The 22,580-nt window shown below is 39.6% G+C and overlaps 1 protein-coding gene across 1 annotated transcript; it reads left to right on the forward strand.

The window, feature by feature from the left end:
• Nucleotides 1–836: 836 nt before the first annotated feature.
• On the forward strand, nucleotides 837–21,865 carry PSMA5 (proteasome 20S subunit alpha 5). Its single transcript, XM_005891314.3, has 9 exons — nucleotides 837–994; nucleotides 5,638–5,704; nucleotides 9,948–10,074; nucleotides 12,289–12,356; nucleotides 13,279–13,386; nucleotides 13,528–13,586; nucleotides 14,177–14,279; nucleotides 15,297–15,383; nucleotides 21,625–21,865. The coding sequence occupies exons 1-9, from the start codon at nucleotides 966–968 to the stop codon at nucleotides 21,700–21,702; spliced, it is 726 nt and encodes a 241-aa protein (XP_005891376.1). The 5' UTR covers nucleotides 837–965; the 3' UTR covers nucleotides 21,703–21,865.
• Nucleotides 21,866–22,580: the final 715 nt, after the last annotated feature.

The raw sequence follows: 22,580 nt of genomic DNA on the forward strand, positions 1-22,580 counted from the left end.
TGGTACAGTACCTTGAAAAGTACAGTAGTAACCAGCTACATCACCACTGCTTTAGCTCACTTCAGGATATCTTGGGCTTGAAATAAAGATACTATACTACTGTACTCTATATAGTACTGTAAAGTACACAAAAGCAAAACCACTTGTAAAGGCACACATGTGACAGTGTATGGCAGACATGTGAACTAACTTAGGTAACTGGACATGCGAAGGTACTTCCTATCTTTGAAAGTTTGCAACTTTCAACTTTGAAATTTCCTATGTAGGAGACTTACTGTAAAATTACCCTGGCCATGGGGAAACTTCAAGACTTTCCTACCAACTAAAACTCACCAACTTTTCTCAACAAACGAGCCATGGGAGGGGTGGGCTGAAGTGAACGGACTCGCTCACAGCACCGGTACAGACGCATCCAATTATTTCCCAAGTTCAGTCCTGGAGGCAGTCACAGCACCTGGAGGAAGTCTGCGCCGGAGCCGGAAGAGCGGGGTATACAGCTAACAGCCGGGCGGGTGGAAAGCGAGAAGAGCCTGGGACAAACGCTCTCCGATAGGGACCCATCAAACCAGGGCTCAGACAGTCTGGCTCGCCATAAAATTACCCAGTTGACAATCTTGGGACAGTTCACAAGAACTCTAAAAAAGTGAACTCTGACCACACGCCTTCAGTTCCGAGCGCCCCTGGCAACCACTAGCGATTTAAAACGGAAGAACGGCCTTTGTCCCGCCCACCCTGGGCCACCGGAGGCCCGGCGGGTTAGCTCGTTGGCCCAATCACCTCGGCGGGAACTCCGATCAACCAATAAGAGACAGGTATGGGAGAGAGGGCTGCAGGGGTGGCGAGCGCACGCGCAGCTGGGAGAGTGGCCCTGGTAGTGTGGCGGTGTGGGTGAGTTGGTTGCAGGTGGACTCGTGTTGGCTCTAAGAATCCCGGAGTAGCCACTGCCGCTTTCTCCTGCCCTTACCATGTTTCTCACCCGGTCTGAGTACGACAGGTCTGTATGGCTGGGGGGGGAAGATTGTGTCAGGTAACGGGTGGGCGGACTCGGGGCCCGGTCTGGGCCTGGGTTCTGCCGTGTCATCAGGGCACCCCACGTACCCGAATTCTGGCCCAGCCTGGGGGTCTCCTCCCTTCCCCAGGCGTCCGCTGTGTTCTCCAAGGCTAGATTTGCGCCCATCGGCCTCAGTTGTCCTACCGCTGAGTCACTGCTTGATCCCAAGTCGGTGCGGAAGCGTGAAGCTCTGCTTTGTGCTTCGGAAAGAAGGCTGATGGGGGCCGGAACTCTGACCTTTAACCCGGGGAAGGCCAGGAGTCACCCTCTCTCCCCTTTTGTGCTGAGTGTGACTGCCTTTTAAAAGATGTAAACGCGCTACCTGGAAGAAAAAGCAGTTAGGGATCACTTAATGGGTTTGATGATTTCAGCTCCCTTTTCTTTCTAGGAGGACAGCCTCGTTTTCCGTTTCTTAGTTGTAGGAATAAAGCTGCTATTCCTTTGATTGAGTTGTAGTAGGGCGTCCTGGGATGTTTAGTTTCTGCAGAGGAGCGAAGGAAATCTCAGCTTTACCAAGATACAGTGTCTGGAGTCAGATTTTGTGGGAACTGGAATTTAGAGTGATTCTCAAGTGTTTTGTCATCATGCTGATTCAAATAGCCTTTTTGACTTTTTAAAAAGTTTAAGGGAAGTTGCTTTAAGTGTGTCGAAAACCAAACCTGTTTTTGAAATCAAAGCTGTGAGATTGTTGTATCTATTTAAAAGAAAAAACTTTCAGAGCTTGGAAATGTTAATATTAAGTTGTATCTACTTATGCTGCAGACATTTTTACTTTCAGTTTCTGTTTTGATCAGTTATGATTCACATAGCTATTAAGTTGCTTAAATATTTGAGGCCAGGAAAAGCAGATGTTTTTTCTTTATTAGATGGGTTTGAGAAGCTGCATTTCTTCTCAAGTATATGTTGATCGTGTTGAAAGTTTTATCACTTAGAACCACTACTTCTAAAAAAAACTGTTTACTGACTCAAAAGATGTATGTGAGGCTTTAAAACTAACTTTTTTCTGCCGTCCTATAAAATATCTTTGTTGGTCGGTATTTATTTTCTAGAACATTGAAGAGAATCATCTTTGTGTGATACAATTTTGAGTAAGGGTGTGTATGATGGAAATTGTTGTCCTTATCAGAAAACCTTTATTAAGGTTTTTGTGATCATTTACTTAACAGCTTTATTCACTGCTTTGTGTTACTCATTTTTGTATCTTCTTGCATTTGTGCTGAGTCGCTTCACTCGTGTCTGACTCTTTGGGACCTCATGGACTGTAGCCCACCAGGCTCTTGTGTCCAGGGGATTCTCCAGGCAAGAATACTGGAGTGGGTTGCCATTTCCTCCTTCATTGTATCTTCGTAAGAATGCCTAAAATATAGTCTGCTTAGCTAATATACTTAAATGCTTGCTGTGTACAAGGCACTGTTATAGTTGCTGATCATACAGCAGTGAACAAAAATCAAGATCCGTGTTCTCATATGGGAGACTGTCCTTTAAAAACTACTTAACAGGAAAATTCTCTGGTGGTCCAGTGGTTAGAATTCTGGGCTTTCACTGCTGAGGGTGCAGGTTGGATCCCTGGTTGGGGAACAGATCCTGTAAGCTATGAGGTATGGCCAAAAAAAAAAACCACCACTATTTACAAAAGTAACTACAGTATAAGTTAGAAATGTGTTCGTGTCATTAGAAAAGCTGAAATCAACACAATGGGAGTTTTAATGACAGAGGTTGCATTTGATATTATAAGGGGATTATGGAAAACTTTAGAAGGAGTTGATATTTAAACTGAGTTCAGGAGTAAGAATGTAATAAATATGCATAGTAAGAGTCAATAGTTTTGAGGCAGAGAATATAAGATGAACAGAGGAGGGGCCATGGGAAAGCCACAGTTCATGTTTGGGAAAACTCTAGGCTTCTGGCACATATGATACACATATGGGAATAGGGGGAGTTCAGAGAAAAACATTGGTGCTAGGTATTGGGTGGTTTTTAATTTGAAGTTGAAGGGTTTGGGTCTTATTTTGTGCCATTAATTATCATTTTAAGTTACATAGTCATAATTGTATTGTATAGAAATTAATTGACTGGATTAGAGAAAAGAGTCAATACCGGTTAGATGGCTGTTACAGTTAGGTGAAAGGTAATGAGGGCATTGAGCAATGGAAGGGAGAGTTGAGTTACTGTGGGGGAGGAACTGATTTAAATTAATATGACTTGGCATATGGTTGATATGGGCAAGGGCTTCCCAGGTGGCTCAGCGGTAAAGAATCTGCCTGCCCATGCAGGAGCTGGAGGTTCATCCCTTGGTCGGGAAGATCCCCTGGAGGAGGAAATGGCAACCCACTCCAGTCTTGCCTGGAAAATCCCGCAGAGAGGAGGCTGTTGGACTACAGTCTGTGGGGTCGCAGAGTCCAACACGACTGAAGAGACTGAGCACTCATGCACTATATGGGAAAAGGGAAGGATTAAGTCAGATCATTCAGAACTTTCTAGCTTGGGAAACTGGGAGGTGGGAGGTGTTTTAAAGTAAAAAATGAAGTAGGAATGGCAGCAGGTGGAGCTGATTTCGAAAGGATGACTGGATTTAAGATATATCAGATTGGAAAGTGTTAAGTGTTTGGTATTAATGGGATATCCATGTGGAAACACTCATAAGACATTCAGATTAACGAGGAAAGAGGTCAAACTGGCAATAGAGATTTGGAAGTACTTTTGCCTGGAAAATCCCATGGACGGAGGAGCCTGGTTGGCTGCAGTCCATGGGGTCGCTAAGAGTCAGACACAACTGAGCGACTTCACTTTCACTTTTCACTTTCATGCATTGGAGAAGGAAATGGCAACCCATTCCAGTGTTCTTGCCTGGAGAATCCCAGGGACGGGGAAGCCTGGTGGGCTGCCGTCAGTGGGGTTGCACAGAGTTGGACACAACTGAAGCGACTTAGCAGCAGCAGCGGCAGTGCTTAGCATAGATGAAATAACCCAGGAAAAGTTTGAAAAGAGGACCAAGAGCAGAGCCCATATTAGAGAAGATATGGGAATACTTCACCAGGATGAAGTTCCTGAATTAGAGCGAAAATACTGTATTCATATTCACAGAATGTGGTGGCTCAGACGGCAAAGCGTCTGCCTACGATGTGGGAGATCCCTGGGTCAGGAAGATCCTCTGGAGAAGGAAATGGCAACCCACTCCAGTACTCTTGCCTGGAAAATCCCCTGGACGGAGGAGCCTGGTAGACTGCAGTCCATGGGGTCGCAAAGAGTCGGACACGACTGAGCTTCTAAACTTGCACTTTCATAATCTGTGCCATTCAATACCAATTGTATTGTGACAGAGCAGGATGGGGTTTTTTTTTTGCATTTGAGAGAGGAAAAGTTAGGTGACACAACTAGAATTTAATTCCAGATCTTCTGCCCTGACTTCCCTCTCAGTGATTTTTAAAAAACTGTTCTTTAGTGTCATAAATTTCCTTTTAAATGACCTTAAGGAAAGCACCTCTGGGGAAAATGAGAGGCTGGAATGGTGAGATTCTCCTTTGAGTCCTGATAGAAGCTTGTCTCTGTAGTCAGATTGCCTAAATTCTCCTTCCAGCTCTGGTTCTTATATGCTGAGTGACTTTGAGCAAATTACTCAACTTCTTTGTATCTCAATGTCCCCTTCTCTAAAATAGTATCTGCTTTAGTTTACTTCATGGGATTGTCTGAGGATTAAGTGTGTTGTCATTTCTAGGATTATAACAGTGCTAAGCATATAGTAGATGTGCAGTAAACATCAACCTTTATTATCTGTTTTATGTTTGGGATTTATACACACACACACACATTTCTTTGGGGGGAAAAAAGTTTTTGATAAAACAAATTTGAAAATACTGCTGTTTATCATGATAGTTACATGTTATAAACTCCAGATTCCATAAACCAAGGAACACAACTATTTGCTTTTATTTGTTCAAATATTCTTCGTGTCCATCACGTGCTGAAAGCTTGTATAGCTAATACTATGCTGCCTCTTCTCCAAAGGAATTTCTAACAGACTGGAACAAGGAAAGGTTGGGAATTGTTTAAGGGAGAAGAGCATTCTGGCATATAATTAGTATAATATACTGAGTGAATTAATCAGGTTAGGTTTTAGGAACCACACAGATCTGTCTGTTGTTCCGATAACAATACTAATTCATACTTATAAACAGAGAAGTGTCCCAGTGGCTGATTTCTACTAAAAAGAAATGTCAAATGCACATAATGGAAAGAGGATAAGAATAAATGCACATTTTATTAAGAATTACCTGATAGTTTAGGGGCATGAATTTACCAAAGGGATTCCAAATTGATTCAGGGTTGAGGCAGAAAGTCACCTACTCTCATTAGATCAGTTTGGAGATACTCTGGGAGTGGGAAAGAAGTGTTCTGTATATAGGTTCCATTCTCTTGAAAAACTGTTAATGTACCCAAAAAATAGAAGATTGTTGTGGTTAAAAGAGAATAATGACAATATGCACATCTGAGCTAGCTCTCAGGGAACTTGAGTTTAATGTCTCTACGTTTTTGTTTTTTCTTTTCTCTGAAAATTTTAATACCTTTTTTTTTTTTTTAAATTATAGGGGTGTGAATACTTTTTCTCCTGAAGGAAGATTATTTCAAGTCGAATATGCCATTGAGGCTATCAAGGTATAGTATCAAGTGGGATAGTTTTTGAAATTTCATGTTTAATGCTTTGCTGGCAGAGCATTTGGAGTAAATGTATTTAAATAATTTCTTTAGAAAATGTTCTTTATCTCCCTTTAATCACAGTTAACCATAAAAATATTTTAACTGAAGTATAGTTGATTTACAGTGTTGGGCACAATTAACCATTTTTATATAACAGATTCAGTCCCAACTATTTGAAAGCTTTTTAAACAAATAACTGCTTCACAGTTATATAAGTAGCTTTTTCTTAGTGGGGTTGGAAGGACATGTTTGTGTTTGTAATGTTCTTAACTATAAAGAGCTGCTGCCGCTAAGTCGCTTTAGTCGTGTCTGACTCTGTGCGACCCCATAGACAGCAGCCCACAAGGCTCCCCCGTCCCTGGGATTCTCCAGGCAAGAACACTGGAGTGGGTTGCCATTTCCTTCTCCAATGCATGAAAGTGAAGAGTGAAAGTGAAGTCGCTCAGTTGTGTCTGACTCTTAGCTGCCCCATGGACTGCAGCCTACCAGGCTCCTCAGTCCATGGGATTTTCCAGGCAAGAGTACTGGAGTGGGGTGAGGGGTATAGAATTCCCGAGTTAGCACCTGTGAGATATTTTGTCATCTTGAACAAATTATTTAACTGATCACCTGTATTCTTGTTGGTAAATTTGTCAATTTGTACTAGATATTTTTGGGACTGAATAAGAGATGTATTCTGTAATCTAACAACAAAATTGAATAGTTCAAACCAGTTTTCAAAAAATTAGTTAGAAAGTAAACTGTATACTGAAATTTAGTTATGTGGGATCTTCTCTTTGTTGGATTGTGGATAGTCTAAATTCTGATTTAAATCTAAATTAGGTCTAGGAGAATTAGGCCCAGGCATCAGTATTTTAAGGACTCCCTCGGTGATTCTAGTGTCTAGCAAGGGTTGAGAATTACTGATCTAGTCCAGCTCTTCACTGTTTGAATCACCTCTACATACCCAAACAGGTTCTGTTTTTGTAGTTCTGGTGACAGGATATTTTCTCACTAGATAGCTCATTCTGTTTGAAAATAGGTCATAATGGTTTAGAAATGTATCGTGTATTGAATCAAGAGTCTAGCTTCATGAAATTGTTTTCAGTTGGCCCTAGTTTTACCCTTGAACCGTACAGGATGTTTAGACCTCTTCTGTAAGACAATTGCTCACATATTTGAAGAGAACTGTTGTGTTTCCCTCTAAATTACCTCTTCTAAAAAGTGTATATTGGGAGAAATGGTTGTATGACAGTCTGGAAAAGGGCAAAGCAGATTCTTAGTTGAAGATGTAGAAGTGAAGGTGGAAGCATTGTAATAGATAGTGGGCAGAAAATGATGGGCCAGCTACCTGAGCTGTTTTTCTGTTTCCTCACAATATTGTTTTCCTGAGAGTTAATAATTCTTTTTCAAAAATTTGCCTGATTTAGTATGTAAATATCAATAATTCATCCCCAAGGTCTCCAACTTATGTATATCCTTTCAAAACACCCAGGCACATTAAGTATCCTGTTAAAGACTCTTAAAGAAATCTTTGAGCTCTGACCTGCTCCAACCTGACTGATTCTCTGGGCCTGCGGCATAGCTATACATTTAGGATCTTCTGTTGTCATCTTCCTTTAACTCCCTCTTGCATTGTTTTATTATTTTATCCTTAAAATGATCTGATATAAATCAGGTTGCTTCTGGACTTTCTTTACTTAGCTTAGGATGTGAATTTCTCATGTCTGCTTTATTAAACAATTAAGAATCCTTTAATTCTTCAAGGATTAAAAAAATTTTTTTTTCTTTAGATTTTTTTTTCCCCTTGAACTAGCTAGATTCTTTAGATACATTTTTTTGAACTGCAGATCTTGAATTAGTGGGCATTGGGTCAATTTAGCAAGTAGTAGGAGCATCTCTCTTAAGTGGAATGGAGCAATGGATTTCAGGCCCATAGTGTTGGTGATTTCTTTTCTTTTTTTCATGAAACTTTGTTTCTATTATATTTGTTTCTTTGTGTCTATTTGTACATTTTGGTTGTGTTGTAGAATATATTTCTTAATGTAGATTTGGATCAGAAAATTTGAAAACTGCCTCTTCTCATATCATGCCTGAAGGGTATTTTTGGCTACTCACTTCTGAGAGCAGTGTAGGGGAAGAAGGCTGGGATTTATAACATTAAGCTTGTCAATTTTTACTTAATCCCCTTGTTTTGACAGTAGTACTCCTGCCTTTGAATGTGCGTGGTGTCCTCCAATGTAGACACCCTCATTTTATGCTTTCCAGAGTCGTCTGCGAGAGTGGGAATGGGGAGCATACTGTAGCTTTAAGTGTGGAGTAAGGGATCTGGAAATCTGTTTCTTAAGCACACACTGCACTAATCTTGTAATTTTTAGCTGTTCCACTTCTATTCCCAGAGGTCCTTGTTGCCATCATTCCCTTTTTGAGCACCAGTAGTGGGGTGGTCCTGTGATATAAAGCAGCTTGCTTTTGTACTTTGTTTACTTAGCTGAGGATTTGGGTTTCTTGTGTCTGCTAAGTAAATTATCACTTCCCCACCTTCTTTCTTGAAAATTTTGTTGTTTCTGTGGCTTTGCCTTTCTCTTTGTCCTAGTATATTTATCCTACCCATGCTTAAGCCCTTTAATCTCCTATCCTCAGGCTTGGGGAAGGAGTGGAGCTAATGTACATATTCAGTCTACACCTTTACTCAGAAGTAAGAGCATTCATTTTTTACATAAAATTCTTTGGCAGTTCATTTCCTGAAGTTATGCATATACCGTGGATTAAGAAAATATACAAATGAAAAGCAGGTATATACTTCTAAATAATGTAATGGCAACCCACTCCAGTATTCTTGCCTGGACAACCCCATGGAGCCTGGCATGCTACCATCCACGGGGTCACAAAAAGTTGGACACGACTTACTGACTCAACAACAACAAAAAATAAGGTCATAACTTTGTGCATTTGAAAAATAATACAGATATGTATGAGCTATGATCATCCAGTCTGCATATGTGTTGAAAGCATGTTATGCACAATGATTCATGAAATTCGTTCAAATACTTTACGATAACAGACTCCAGGAATCTGATGCTCACACCAACAGTCATTGCTTTTAGAACTAAGTGAAAAAAATGATTATTTAGAGGAGCAAGCACATATAGTCCTGGGAGACATTATGAATGATGGGGTGGGATTTGGATTGGAAAAGGGAAGAGTATATTCCAGGGGTGACAACATGGCAGAGGTGCAGATGCGGGGGATGACATGGCATGAGAAAATGGATTTGGCTGCAACGAGGGCATCTGGTTAGAGGATAATGTGTAATAAAGTTGGAAGAGAAAAGTATGATTAGGTTTTGAGAACTCTGGAGGCTTGCTTGGATTTTATGTGTAAGCAGTATAGGGAGACATTGGTTCTTCACAGAAGTATAATGAGAATAGCATATTATTGTATCAGTTAGGCTGTCCATGAACAATGCATTGGGAGAGAGATTAAAGATGGGGAGACTAAGTAGGAGGATGTTGAAGTCATCTTGGCACATAAAACAGCTAACATCTGTTGCTCGTTTATTATGTGAAAGTTGCCATTTTAAGTATTTTATGTATTAGTGTGTTTACCCTTCTTGATGTATAGATATTGTTATTATTATCCCCATTTTGCAGATGTGAGATGAAGGGTGGGTGACTAGGATGGTGTTGTGCAGCTGGAGGGATGAAATCAATCTATATTGTAGACTGCTAGTGACCTTGAGAGAGATTTTTATGTTGTTGGTGGTTTTTCTTTCTTTCCTCTTTTTAAAATTTTTTTAAGTAAAATTTTTTTTCTGGAGGTCACATAGATTTGAGGGATATCACCTTTTGGGATAATTCAAGGTAGCAGAGGTAAAAAGATACCAAGTCCAAAAGAAACATTAGTTGTATTATTTCTCATCCACTATGTTTAGGACTTTAGAACCTGCCCCTCTCCAAAAAATTGGCACTAGAGTTGATTGTTTTCCAGACATTTTGAGGACCTATTGAACTTCCCTTTTACAAGCACAGAATTCTGTAAATCAATGGTCTTGCCACTGACGGGAATAGTACATTATTTATTAGGGGACTCCTGTTCTCTCCGTGTACTAGATATGGCTGATTGAAGCTTCTATCCTGTGAAGATATACAGAGAGATTTCTGGTGAGTAGGTGAGACTATTCTTTGACTTCTCTGTGATAACATAACCTGTTTTTCTTTAGCTTGGTTCCACAGCCATCGGGATCCAGACATCAGAGGGTGTATGCCTAGCTGTGGAGAAGAGAATTACCTCTCCACTTATGGAGCCCAGCAGCATTGAGAAAATTGTAGAGATTGATGCTCACATAGGTAAGAAGTAGGGGAAGATCGTTCTGTAGGATCTTGCTGAGTTCATCAGTCTTCTTTGATGTTTCAAGGGAGGTTCATTAGGTGAACATCTTATTCCCTTGTTAGCTGTTGCTTTCCAGGCCATTGTGCATAACATCGGTAGCAGGAAGCAGTTGTAGGATTCACCTACTCCCAGAAGTTCCTTTCTCCCTCAAATTTAGACTTCGCAAATGTGATGGTTATTGAAATATGTAAAAGTTGAATCATAGGCCAGTTCCCTATGATGGCTGGGTCTTCGTGGATGTATAACATTAGGAGGCCACCTGGAGCAGAATTATCGTGTGGGAAGCTGGGGGTGTCCACTGAGAAAAGAGAAATTCTTAAAGATCTTCAGAGTGACTAAGGTGCAGAGAGTATAAAGATAATAGACTTTGACCCAAATCACTACTCTTCCTCCGTTTTCAGATTTATCATTTTATTCTATCTCCCCCTGCCTTCCCTTCCTCCCCTTTTGGGTCTCTGATAAATTCCCCTCCTGTAGCTTCTGGCATCATTGTAACATAAGGAGTAGTTCTTATTTATAGCATGGCATTTTAGTTGACTGCCTATATTTTCTTAACCTATCTATTCATCTAATTAATGAAACATTGATAAAATAATTAATTGCGTGAAGACATCAGAACCAAATGCCATGGTGACGAAGGAAGCTTGACACTATCTCTTTCGTAGATACAGAAACTGAGATTTAGTCTTTAAGGATTAGAACATTGTGTCTATCTCAAGCCATCTCATATACCTTTTGGAGGTAGGTCAGGGTCACTTCATTCAACAAACTGACAATCTACTATGCGCCAGACTTTGTGCTAAACACCCGGGACACAGAAAAGAGACATAGACATAGTCCTTTGTGTTCTAGGAGCATGCAGTTTAATCACAGAGATAAACATGTAAATAAGTCAATGTAATTAAGTGATGTAGATATTAAGAAAGACTGTGGCATATGCTTAGTCTTTCTGAGGGGAAATACTTAGTTTTGCCTGGGGCCTGTGGTAGTGAGGCTTTCAGAACATAATTCCATAAAGGTGAGGCTTGAGCCGAGCTGAATTCTAAAGGATAAGGAGCTGTTTACCAAGCGAGTAAGTGTCTGGGTGTAGCAGGGGAGAGCTTTGTGATCAGAGGGTATAGAAAAGAGCAAACCTGTGATGGTGTAAAATATAAAATACCCTGGCACCGGCAACTTGGGATGACTGGGAGGTATAACGTGGTAAGAAATGAGTCTGGGATCAAAGAGTGTCCTTTTTACCATATGAAAGAGCTTAAACTTGATCCTTTTGCATTGACATCAAAGATTGTATGCATTGAGGTGATATGATCAGATTAGGATTTTAGAAAAACCATTCTGACAGTAGTGTTGAAGGTAGAGTGAATGGGACTGAAACTGAAGGTGGGGAGACCAGGTCAAAAATTTTTTTCACAGTCTAAATAAAGAGATGAGGAAGGCTTTAGCCAAGGAAGTGGCCGGACATCGGCAAGGTAAGGATTAATACCAGACAGGCTAATCAGATAGTGATCGATAGAATTTGGGATTTTTGATTGGTTATGAGGGCCAGGGGAAGATGGAGTCAAGTAGGGGAATGAGTTGAATCTGTGGTCTCTCCATGCAGATATATTAAGGGAGTCATTTGGCTTTATAGGTCTGAACTGTGGGAGTGAGACCTAGGCTGGAAATTTGGATTTGAGTCATGACATGTTAAGTAATAGCCATAATCTTGGCTTCCTGGGCCATCTCTACTGTAACTAGTTGGTGTTTGGCCAGGAAATGAGATTTTTTATTTTACTTTAGGGTGTTCCACTGTAGCTCATAGTGAGATAGTTATTGAAAATTTTTTTCCCCTTATTTTTCCTATTGGAGTGTTAGTGCTTGCATGGGCTACCAGGAGTGCTAAAGGAATGTTTGAGTATGTAAATACGACAATTCATGTTTGATTAGCTGTCCTTCTCTGTCTTCTCTCTTAATAGCTGGACTTCTGTGTCACTGTGGATGGTTTTTGTTAGTGATATAATTATACTTGTGTTCAGTGCAGATACTTGCTCATTTAATCTTGTGGGTATAGTGCTGTGGGATTGCTGGCTGGCTGCTGTGGTTTCATTCCAAAACTTCAGTTATTTCCTGAGTGGATGAAAGAGTTCTACAAGGATCTGGCTTACTGGGTCACTGTTGCTTTTACATTGCAGGTTGTGCCATGAGTGGGCTAATTGCTGATGCTAAGACTTTAATTGATAAAGCCAGAGTGGAGACACAGGTAAAGTCAGCATCAACTCTCCTTTCTACCATGATGCTTGGGTTCCTTGTTTAGTGATGATACAACTGCCTGGGCTGTACTGCAGCTATCTGTGTTAAAATCTGATGTCGCTCTTGGGAGTGATTTTGAGCAGAACCGCTGGTTGTAACTTTCTGAGGCCTGGAGTCTAGCCATCCAACCATTGCGGCTCTAAGGAAGCCCTGGTAAATAGTGCTGACAGTCTCTTGCTTTTTCTTGATTTGCCTTATATAAAGTAGGCGTTGCACTGCATTCTGTTCCCTAATTGACTTTCTGTGGGAGCACCATAGCAGGAGTAGAGGTAGCTAAAGGAGTTTTGCCCCACCTGCCCTTTGCTGCTAGGCTTGCAAATGACAGCTCTCCTGTGGTGAGTAATGATATGTGCCAGGTGATAAATGCTGCTTAGGAATACTGATTTTTTTTTTTTTTTTAACTGAGCTCTTGCTGCCTGCAGAGTAGACTGGTCAAAAAAAAAAAACCTGATTGGTAAAAATTCTTTGTGCTTATTTGCAAGTTTGCTGTCAGTACTTACGTAAGAATAAGTCATTCAGTTTAAAATCCAACAGAATAATAAAATAGAATCTTTGAGGGAAAGTGGCACTCAGCTATTAACTTGCACTTTGTGAAGAGACTAAATTTGGTTCTTTGAGGGGTTAGCTGTTTTTCAAGGGAGCGATCCTCTAGCCATCATTGCCCAGAGTCCTTTTGGTATAACTTTATTTCCAGAGCTATTCCTCTTTCTCTCATGCAGTCCCAAACATTTGAGTTTAGTGTTAAGGAAAACACACCTGAGCTTGAGCCTTCAGTTTTTAACCACAGTTCAAAGGGATGTGTGTAGTGAGATGGTGGGCTACTTTTAATGCCCTTCTTGTGAAAGGCAGACCATGCATTGCTCTTCTTTTAGAACCATTGGTTCACCTACAATGAGACCATGACTGTGGAGAGTGTGACTCAGGCTGTGTCGAATCTGGCACTCCAGTTTGGAGAAGAAGATGCAGACCCAGGTGCCATGGTGAGTGTGGTGACTGTGCCAAGCTGTCTTGCTGTCCTGTGGGACTTAGGGTGTCTGTCCTCGGAGCATGTCTTTCCCTGGTCTTCTTGCCCTCTTACTTCACTGCTGTTCACCTTATTATCTTCTGATTTGTGGTTCTAGTCCCGTCCCTTCGGAGTAGCACTGTTATTTGGAGGAGTTGATGAAAAAGGACCCCAGCTGTAAGTACCGTTTTGCCATTTTTCTCCTGATTCTTTTTCGGGAGACTTTTTTATCATTTGGGATGGGATTGGTTGTTTATCAACTGAGAAAGATTATTATAGAGTTGTAAAAATGAAGGCCTTCTAATTCTATAAAGTCAAGTGATTCTGGGCTGCTTACACAAAGACAAATTTGGGGATTTTATGAAGAGCACCCCTATTGGAACCAGTGCTACTTCTGGAAAGAAAGGAGAAGTAACTTTGTTACTATAGTCAAGATATGTTTAGAGCCTTGCTTTCGAATATTGATTTGATCCTTATCCTCAAATGGTATTTGGATAGTCATACATAAGTGTCATATTTATATATACTGTATGTATAGAGTATATTTATATGTACTTCTCTAAATCCCAGAGGAAATTATTATTTGTTTTCTTAAGCACTTTTTAAAAGATCTGATTTCTCCAGCCATGGAACGTCTTTTGGACGTATGCCTTGGTATTTCCTGGCTGCAGGGCCAAGCATTTATATTTTTTTAGAGAGATGTTTGTAATGGAAAATATCACCATTTCTTAAGCATTTTAATCCTCTTCTTTTTGGTGGTGTTGCAGGTTTCACATGGACCCATCTGGAACCTTTGTACAGTGTGATGCTCGAGCAATTGGCTCTGCTTCAGAGGGTGCCCAGAGCTCCTTGCAAGAAGTTTACCACAAGGTAATTAAGCATTCTCATGCCTTCATTATTATTTTTAAAATCAGGGTAGAATTTACATACAATAAAATGTACAGACCTAAGAATTTATATCTGTGAATTTTGATGATTGTGTATACCCTGGTAATCACCACTTAAAATATAGAACACTTCCATCATCCTGTCCCAAAATGCTTGCCTCCTCTCCAGTCAGTCTCTCCCTCCTTTTCAGCCACGTTTGCCATTGTAGATTAGTTTTGTCTGGCCTTTTTATAAATACAGCCATACAGTTTGTGTTTTTGTGTCTGCATTTTGTTCAACATACTGTTTTTGAGATATGTTCATGTTCTTGAACATTTCAATAGTTTCTTTTTATTGATGAGTGATACACCATGGTATAGATATACCACAATTTGCTTATCCTTTATTTTTATAGCTTTACTTAGCATTTTATATTGACTACTCTGGCTCTTCAAGCAAGTGGGCTTTTTACCTTTGTGAGATGGGAAGATTTGGTTTTGGGTGACTCATTGTAGTGGCTGAAGACTGCTATACTTGTCATTCAGGTGGTTCATATAGGGATGTCTGCTTATAACGGCCCTTCATAGCATTGCTTTTACATGTGCAGGAAATTAAGTATAAAATGGGGTAAGAAAAGAGCAGATTTTCTAAACCTTTGGGCTACCTTCTAGATCATTTGGGAATTATTCATAGGATATCACCATTATTTTCTTGTTTTTAAATTAAAAGACAAGGACTGGAGAAGTTTAACTCTTTGTCCTTCAAAGATCACTTACTGTATTAAAGTTGGGGACTTTATTCTGGTTCAAAATAAAGCTTTTTTTCTCTGAATAAATGTACTCTACTTATATACCACTTACTTGAATTCTACAGATAATGCACTGTACTTACTAAGATGTTTAATTTATTAATATTTGCTGAATCATTTTTTCAGAAAGATGGGGGTTATAAGGGGGATCTGTGTAGGAAAGGAGTTATTGTACGATTAACGGCCACTCTTCTTACCCTCTTTGTTTCAAGTCTATGACACTGAAAGAAGCCATCAAGTCTTCACTCATAATCCTCAAACAAGTAATGGAGGAGAAGCTGAATGCAACTAACATAGAGGTACTTTTCTGTTTTATTGATTTTTATTCAGATATCATAGCTCTCATTGCTAAAGATTAAATAGGTCAAGACAGTCACATTTTTATATGCTCAGTTCTTAAGAAATTATTGGTTTCCTTTGAGTAAGCAATTCTAGTAAAGTAGTAATGGCAGAAGCCAAAGTGTGATGAGTTAAAGAAGAAAAGGGAGTGATGGAGTGGACAAAACAAGAATATGCTGCCTTCTCAAGAAGACATTAATGTCAGTAGCAGCAGGCAGCATTAAAGAAAAGGATTTTTGTCTTTTTAAGGATACGGAAAGACAAAAAATACTTTTATAGTCTGAAAAGAAGCAAGAGAATAGAAAAAATGTTAAAAGAATTTAAAGCAGAAGTTAGTGATGGGAAATTTCTCGAGAGAGAAGACGTGGTACAAATGAAGGAGTTCATTTTGGAAAGTAGAATTGATTCAGCATTATATAGAATACCCATTACATGCCAGGTATCAGTAGATGCCAGGGATACAGACACAAAGTCCAGTTCCAATTTAAGTGTTACTAGTATACTGTGTGGTATAGAGGACATACAGATAATTACAGCTTGGGTTGATACTTCGGTAATAGCAATAAGAATGGATTGACACGGGAACATATAACTTACACTGGGACATTAGGAAAGGCTACTGGAAGAAGTGATGTTTGGAAAAGGGAGAAGAGAATGGTATTCTGGAAGAGGAGATAGCACATGTAAACCATCATCGGGCATCAAAGGGAACCTTGAGGATTTTGTCTTATCGTTGGAATGTGAGATGTATGTAAGATGGGGAGATGATAAGAGATGACACTGGAGAGACATGGACTAGATTCGGAATGCCCTAATTTAACATTCCAAGAAGTAGACAGGAAGAAAGGAAGTAACGATAAGATAAGGTAAGTTCGGAAATGAATTGGGAGAGAGGGATTATATTTCCCTGGTGACTGTTAGATCACCTTCTGAGGGTGGGTCAATGCAACAGTGAAATTAAGAAGAATGGGAAATATTTGGAAAAGTGTTTTCAATAGGGAAGAGAGAAGACAGGGATGAGTAAAAGGATTGCTGAATCACATTAAAATACTGGCTAAGGCTGGAATCACAAATTGTAAAAAGTCAGGGTAGTGGTTACCCTTGGAGGCATGGTGTGTATGTATGTTTTAATTCAGAAAAACTTTTAAAGATCAACTGAGGCTGGAATCACAAATAAGCAATTAAACTAGTCAGCACTTAACCAGGATACTTCTCAGCTGTACTCTTTATGGACTGAGAAAATGTATATTTGAATTAAACCTCTGAAGGAGGATTGACGGGTTGTGGGCAGAAGAATGGAGAGTATTGTTATCAGTCTGTCCCCAGTAGAGCCAGCTTCTGTGGCTGCAGGGAAAGGGGCAAAATTGGATGCCAGGACAGGGGCTGGCCTAAAGGTGGGGCGATCTGAGAAGAGTTGGGATGTGGGGGTTGGGGGGCATTTGGCTTGCTTGGATTCTTTACCACTGAGCCACCTGGGAAGCCCCTTATTTTCTCTAGAGAAATGTCTGTTCAAGTCCTTTGCCCATTTTTAATGTGGGTTATTTGGCTTTTTATTGTTGAGTTATAGGCTCAGTGGGATATTCTTGATTCTGAAATGCATAATGCAGTTAATAATAATTTATAAAAGTTCCTCCCAGCTTAAATTTGGATTGACATTCCCTTGAAAACGTTATCTTGGTTATTCCTTTGTCTTTCTCTTCCCATCACCAATTTTCAACCAAACCTATTAGAACAGGTGTTTGTCCTCAGTTTCTCAATTACGTTTATAACTTGTTGTTGAGTCATTAAGCCACGTCTAACTCTTTGTGGACTGCAGCACGCCAGGCTTCCCTGTCCATTACTACCTCCAGAGTTTGCTCAAACTCATGTTCATTGAGACGGTGATGCTATCCAACCATCTCATCCTCTGTTACTCCCTTCTCCTCCTGCCCTCAATCTTTCCCAGCATCAGGGTCTTTTCCAATGAATCTTTCTCTAGAAAAATAAAAAAATTAAACTTACCTTTGTCAGCCTCTGTCTCTACCTAGTATCCTTTTTGAAAGATCAACTTTGTTGAGGTATAATGTACATGCTATAATGGGGACTTATTTTAAGTTTACAGTTCAGTGAATTTTGACAAGTGAATTACCCTTGTGTCTACCACCACAATCAAAATACAGAACATTTCTGTCATCCCCAAAAGTTCCCTTAATGCCCCTTTTTAGTTACTGACCTGCTTTTTGTCACTATCGGTTTGCTGTGCATCTTCTAGAATTTCTTATAAGTGGATCTACAGTGTGTATTCTTTTTGTGTCTCACTGCTTTCACTTAGCTTCATAATTTTGAGATTCAAGAGCCTGTTACATTTTATTGCTATTGATTGTCTTTTTTAACCTTTAATTGCTAGACGATGAATCTGTATTCATCGTCCTCACTGCCTCACCTCTCAATTATTCCTCGATCACTGCCATTGGTTTCTGTTATTTTCGAGACTGTCCCTTGCTAACATACTCCTCTTATCAGATTTCATGGTCATTTTTAAGACTTACTATATGAATTTTTCTGAAGCAGACACCGCAAATTTTCGACACTTCTAAAACTTGTCGTTTTTCCTGAAAACCATTTCCTCCTCTCATGTTTCTAATCCTGAAAAATGACAAGGTGACACCTGTAGTGTGCCTGTCATTCACAGCAGAAACCTTGAAGACATTGACCTCCCTTTGTCTTCACTGATTTGTGCCTTTGCCTCCTTAAATAACTCTCACATCAGTGCCTCTTCTTCATCCCTTCTCCCAGGGCCTTCTCTTGTTAAGTCTCTTGTTTTTCTGCTGCCTTGTATATTCTCAGAGATTTCCTAACTGGTCTTCCTGCTTCTAGCCTTGCCCTCCTCGTTTTCATTCCATTTCCCCTGCTACTTCATTGTGCTACTGAAGTGGATTTTCTGAATTGCGTAGCTAATCTCGATTGTTCTCCACTTTAAAAAAGTCTTTTCTGGGGGGATTCCCAGGTGGCTTAGTGGTAAAGAATCCATCTGCCAATATGGGAGATGCAGAAGACACTGGTTCGATCCCTCGCTTGGGAAGATACCCTGGAGGAGAAAATGGCAACTCAATCCAATATTCTTGCCTGAAAAATCTCATGGAGCCTGAGGGCTACAGTCCATAGGGTCACAAAAGAGTTGGACATGACTGAGTACAGCACACACATATGGGCAGCCAGCTGCTAAAAAAGTCTTTTTGTGACTCTTATTGTCTGCAAGATAAATTCCAAACTTCTTTTCCTGTCACAATAATTCACTACCTCTTAAAGCATACGTTTAACCTGTTAGGTTAATTTTACCTGAAGTTATCATTACATCAATTAAAAATTGCTAATCTTACATGCAAGAGATACAAGAGGCACAGGTTCAATCCTTAGGTCAGGAAGATCCCTTGGAAAAGGGAATGGCAACCCTCTCCAGTATGCTTGCCTGGAAGTTTCCATGGATAGAGGAGCCTGGCAGGCTGGAGTCCATGGGGTCACAAAGAATGGGCTGCAACTGAGCATACGTCGGAAGGTTAAATAGCAAGTGTGCTGGTACCAGGGCTTCCTCGGTGGTAAAGAATCTGCATGCCAGTGCAGGAGATGCAGTTCAGTCCCTGGGTCAGGAAGATCCTCTGGAGGAGGAAATGGATACCCACTCTGTTATTCATGCTGCGACAATCCCATGGACAGAGGAGCCTGGTGGGCTACAGCCCATGGGTTTGCAAAGAGTCAGACATGACTGAGTACCCATGCACAAGCAAAGAAAAAAAAAACAAACAATTTTACATGCAATTATCTTTAAATCCTCACAGTAGCCCTATGGGATAGGTGTTCCTATTTCCATTTTACAGAGGAAGAAACTGAGTCTTTCAGAAGGTAGGACCTTGCCCAGAGTAATAGCATTGGTAAATGGAGGGATCAGGGTTTGAACTGCCTCACCTCTCATTTGTTCCTCAATCACTGCCATTGGTTTCTGTTATTTTCGAGACTGTCCCTTGCTAACATACTCCTCTTATCAGATTTCATGGTCATTTTTAAGACTTACTATATGACTTTTTCTGAAGCAGACACCTCAAATTTTGAACACTTCTAAAACTTGTCGTTTTGGGGCCTTATTTGGGGATGTGTACTTTTAACCACTTTAATATACTGTGTCTCTGAGCTCTCACTCCTAGTACTCTCCATCTTGTCTCATCTCATATGCAACCTCTGCTCTAGCCATTCAGAATTATTTTCAATAATTCTGGGTTTTTTTGCAAATACATCATCTTGTTTCATGCTTTTATGTATTTGCATATTCAACCTGCCCTCTGCTACTTAAGATTGCTGTCCTTGAAGCCTTCCTGGACTCTCTAGATTACTCCTTTGTCCCTTTCTCTGTGTGCCAGGCTCTGTTACAACCCTTATCTGACATTAAAAGCATTTGGCCTCTATAACCCTTAGTGACAGACTTTATCTTTGGATCTATAGTGCCTTGTACAACCATAACTTGTACACAGGTGCTTAGCAGTTAATTATTGATCACATCAGGAAAAGAAAATAACTCTTTATCTACCTCACAGAGGTTTTTTGAAAGTGAGATGAATAGAAAAGTAGCTTTCATATTCATTATGTAAATAAATGTATCATTATGTAAATGCAATGGATTATTTTTACTCATCTAGTGATGAGTACCTTTCTGAAAGCAGTATTTGGTTTAAGTCCTATTAGTATTGATTTGCAGCCTGGTTTTACGGGACTATTCTAATTCAGGATTACCCAGTTTCTGGTTTTTAGCCCTTGTAATGGTTTAGGAGGACTAGCTTGTGAGCCATCGGTGACTTGACAAAAACTCTAGCCCCTCACTCTTCCTCTGGTTTATTGACTTTGTATCTCTCTGTCCTCATGTCCTTAAGGGAAGTGTTTATATATTTTAATTTCCTTGAAATAGAACTTATGGTCTATATGGACATCAATAAATTATTTGACATATATTTTACAAATGTGTTTGGGACTCTTCTGACATTTCAGGTACTTGGATAGATCTTTTAAGAGAATCTAGTGGAGACTGCAGAGTTTTTTTAGTTTGTCCCTAGATTAGATCTTCAGGTGTTTTGAGATGTGCAGTCATAGTCTTTTTCTAAATTTTACCTGTAGTTGAGGCAGACTTTCATGTTCATATCATGGAACGGGATGGGCAGTTTTCAAATTATACTAAATACTAGTAGTGAATATTACTCAAAAAATGCCCTACTATGTTTAATTTTAAAGTTAAAAAATAAAATATAAGGAAATGACATCTCAAACAAACGCAAAAGCTGAAGGCAAAAATGAAGTTGCCCATATTCCTCGGTGTTGCCCTAAAACATGGGACTGTGTTGTCAGTAGAGATGATGGGAAACCTGGAGATTTGGTTAAATTTGAAACTAACCATCTTCTGCCCCTAGTCTTATATTGCTTAAATATGTTGTAACCTTGACTGCTGGATTTTACAAATATCTTGAGTCACAGCTGATTTCCTATTGTCAGTGTTAATGGGATCTTTTCATGGCCAGTCCTTTTAAAAAACAAAACAAACCTTTTTCTTACTAAGTTAGCATATAGACAATTTTATAGAAAATAGTACCCAACAATAATAGTTAGGTGGTGCTTATTATAATGTTTTAAGCACTGTTCTAAGCATTTTACATGGATTGACACATAGTTGGACACGACTTGGCAACTGAACAACAGCAGCAATCGTATGAGTTAGGTGCTATTCTTATTATTATCTCCATTATCCCAATATAAATTGAGGCACAGCGTGTCCAAGTATCCCAGGGTCACACACAAGCTCAACTTGCAAGTGTGTGAATATGCTTGTCTATTTCAGAATTTAACCTGTCTAAAGAAATCTTCAACAGAAAAACGTTCTGACCCCAATTTACTGCTGCTTTTGTGATCCTTGTTGAAGTAATCTCAAGAAGTGACAATGATACCAGGCATTTGGTTAACTATTATGTGGTTGGTTAACCTCAAAATAGAAAATTTGGTCAATAAGAGTTTTTATTTTAGAGTCAGAGAGCTATTTTAGGGACCTGCTGCTGGAAAGGCTATCCCTGGGACAGCAGATCCCTTAGTTCCTAATGGACAGCTGCATCACCAACAACTCCTGACCATGCGAGGACTAAAGCAGGTAATCGAGCCCAGTTTATTAACCCTTCTCTGTTTTCTTTCCAGCTAGCCACAGTGCAGCCTGGCCAGAATTTCCACATGTTCACAAAGGAAGAACTTGAAGAGGTTATCAAGGACATTTAAGGAAGTGTGATCCATAGAATTTCTTGGGGACAATTTCAGTTCTTCTAGTTGCCCTTAACTTTTATTTCCAGCTCCAGTTCCTTGGGAAATCTCCAGTGTATGTGCATTTTTTTATGATGTCTGTACATAAAGGCAGTTCTGAAATAAAGAAACATTTAAAATATTTAATAGACTATTCTTTTTTAATGCAGTCTTGTGTATAAAATGCTTATATTAGGGGCAAAGAGGATGGTGGTATTAACAGCCCTATCCTACCAGAATATTCTAAAATTGTTTTAGTGGCTCTCTACAACAGAATCAACTTATTATCAATTCCTTGGTGTTGACAGATGAACTTCCAGCTGGTCCAACTCCTTCTCATGTGTAATAGATATTAATACTACTGTGAACCCATTTCAGTTCTGTAATTTTTCTTGAGTAAATGGGTATTTTTGCTGCTTTCCTTATATGAAGAAGATGCTACTAACTGACCATCAAAAAGAACATGTTTTGAGCTCCTCCCCCAAACACTGATGGCTTGGAATAAGCCAGCTACAATGTTGTACTAGTTCTTGTGCCTTAATAGATAATTTGGAATGAGATTTTTTTTTTTATGAAGTCAATCACTATAAAAGAAATGAATTCATGATCTTGGTTTCGCTGGCAATCAAAAGTGGATTAAATTCAGAAGTAGTTTTCATTAGACTTGGAAATATACTATGAATTTCCCCCATTAGAGCTGCCATTATATGACTGGTTGAGATTATTTAAAAAATCAATCTGTTGGAGCCTAAAAAATGGCCATGTGAAGTAGGTATCTTTACTTATAACATCATACTTAACAGATGAAGAATCTAAGGAGATGTGACCATAGACACAAAAAATTAAGCTCTTAGGAC

Source organism: Bos mutus, chromosome 3 (genome assembly GCF_027580195.1).
Source record: "Bos mutus isolate GX-2022 chromosome 3, NWIPB_WYAK_1.1, whole genome shotgun sequence".
Classification (NCBI taxonomy): domain Eukaryota; kingdom Metazoa; phylum Chordata; class Mammalia; order Artiodactyla; family Bovidae; genus Bos; species Bos mutus.

Coding starts and splice junctions, on each gene's coding strand:
- PSMA5 (XM_005891314.3), top strand. CDS start 966: ATGTTTCTCACCCGGTCTGAGTACGACAG. Junction 10,075..12,288: donor AGAGATTGATGCTCACATAG/GTAAGAAGTAGG, acceptor TTTACATTGCAG/GTTGTGCCATGAGTGGGCTA. Junction 12,357..13,278: donor AAGCCAGAGTGGAGACACAG/GTAAAGTCAGCA, acceptor CTCTTCTTTTAG/AACCATTGGTTCACCTACAA.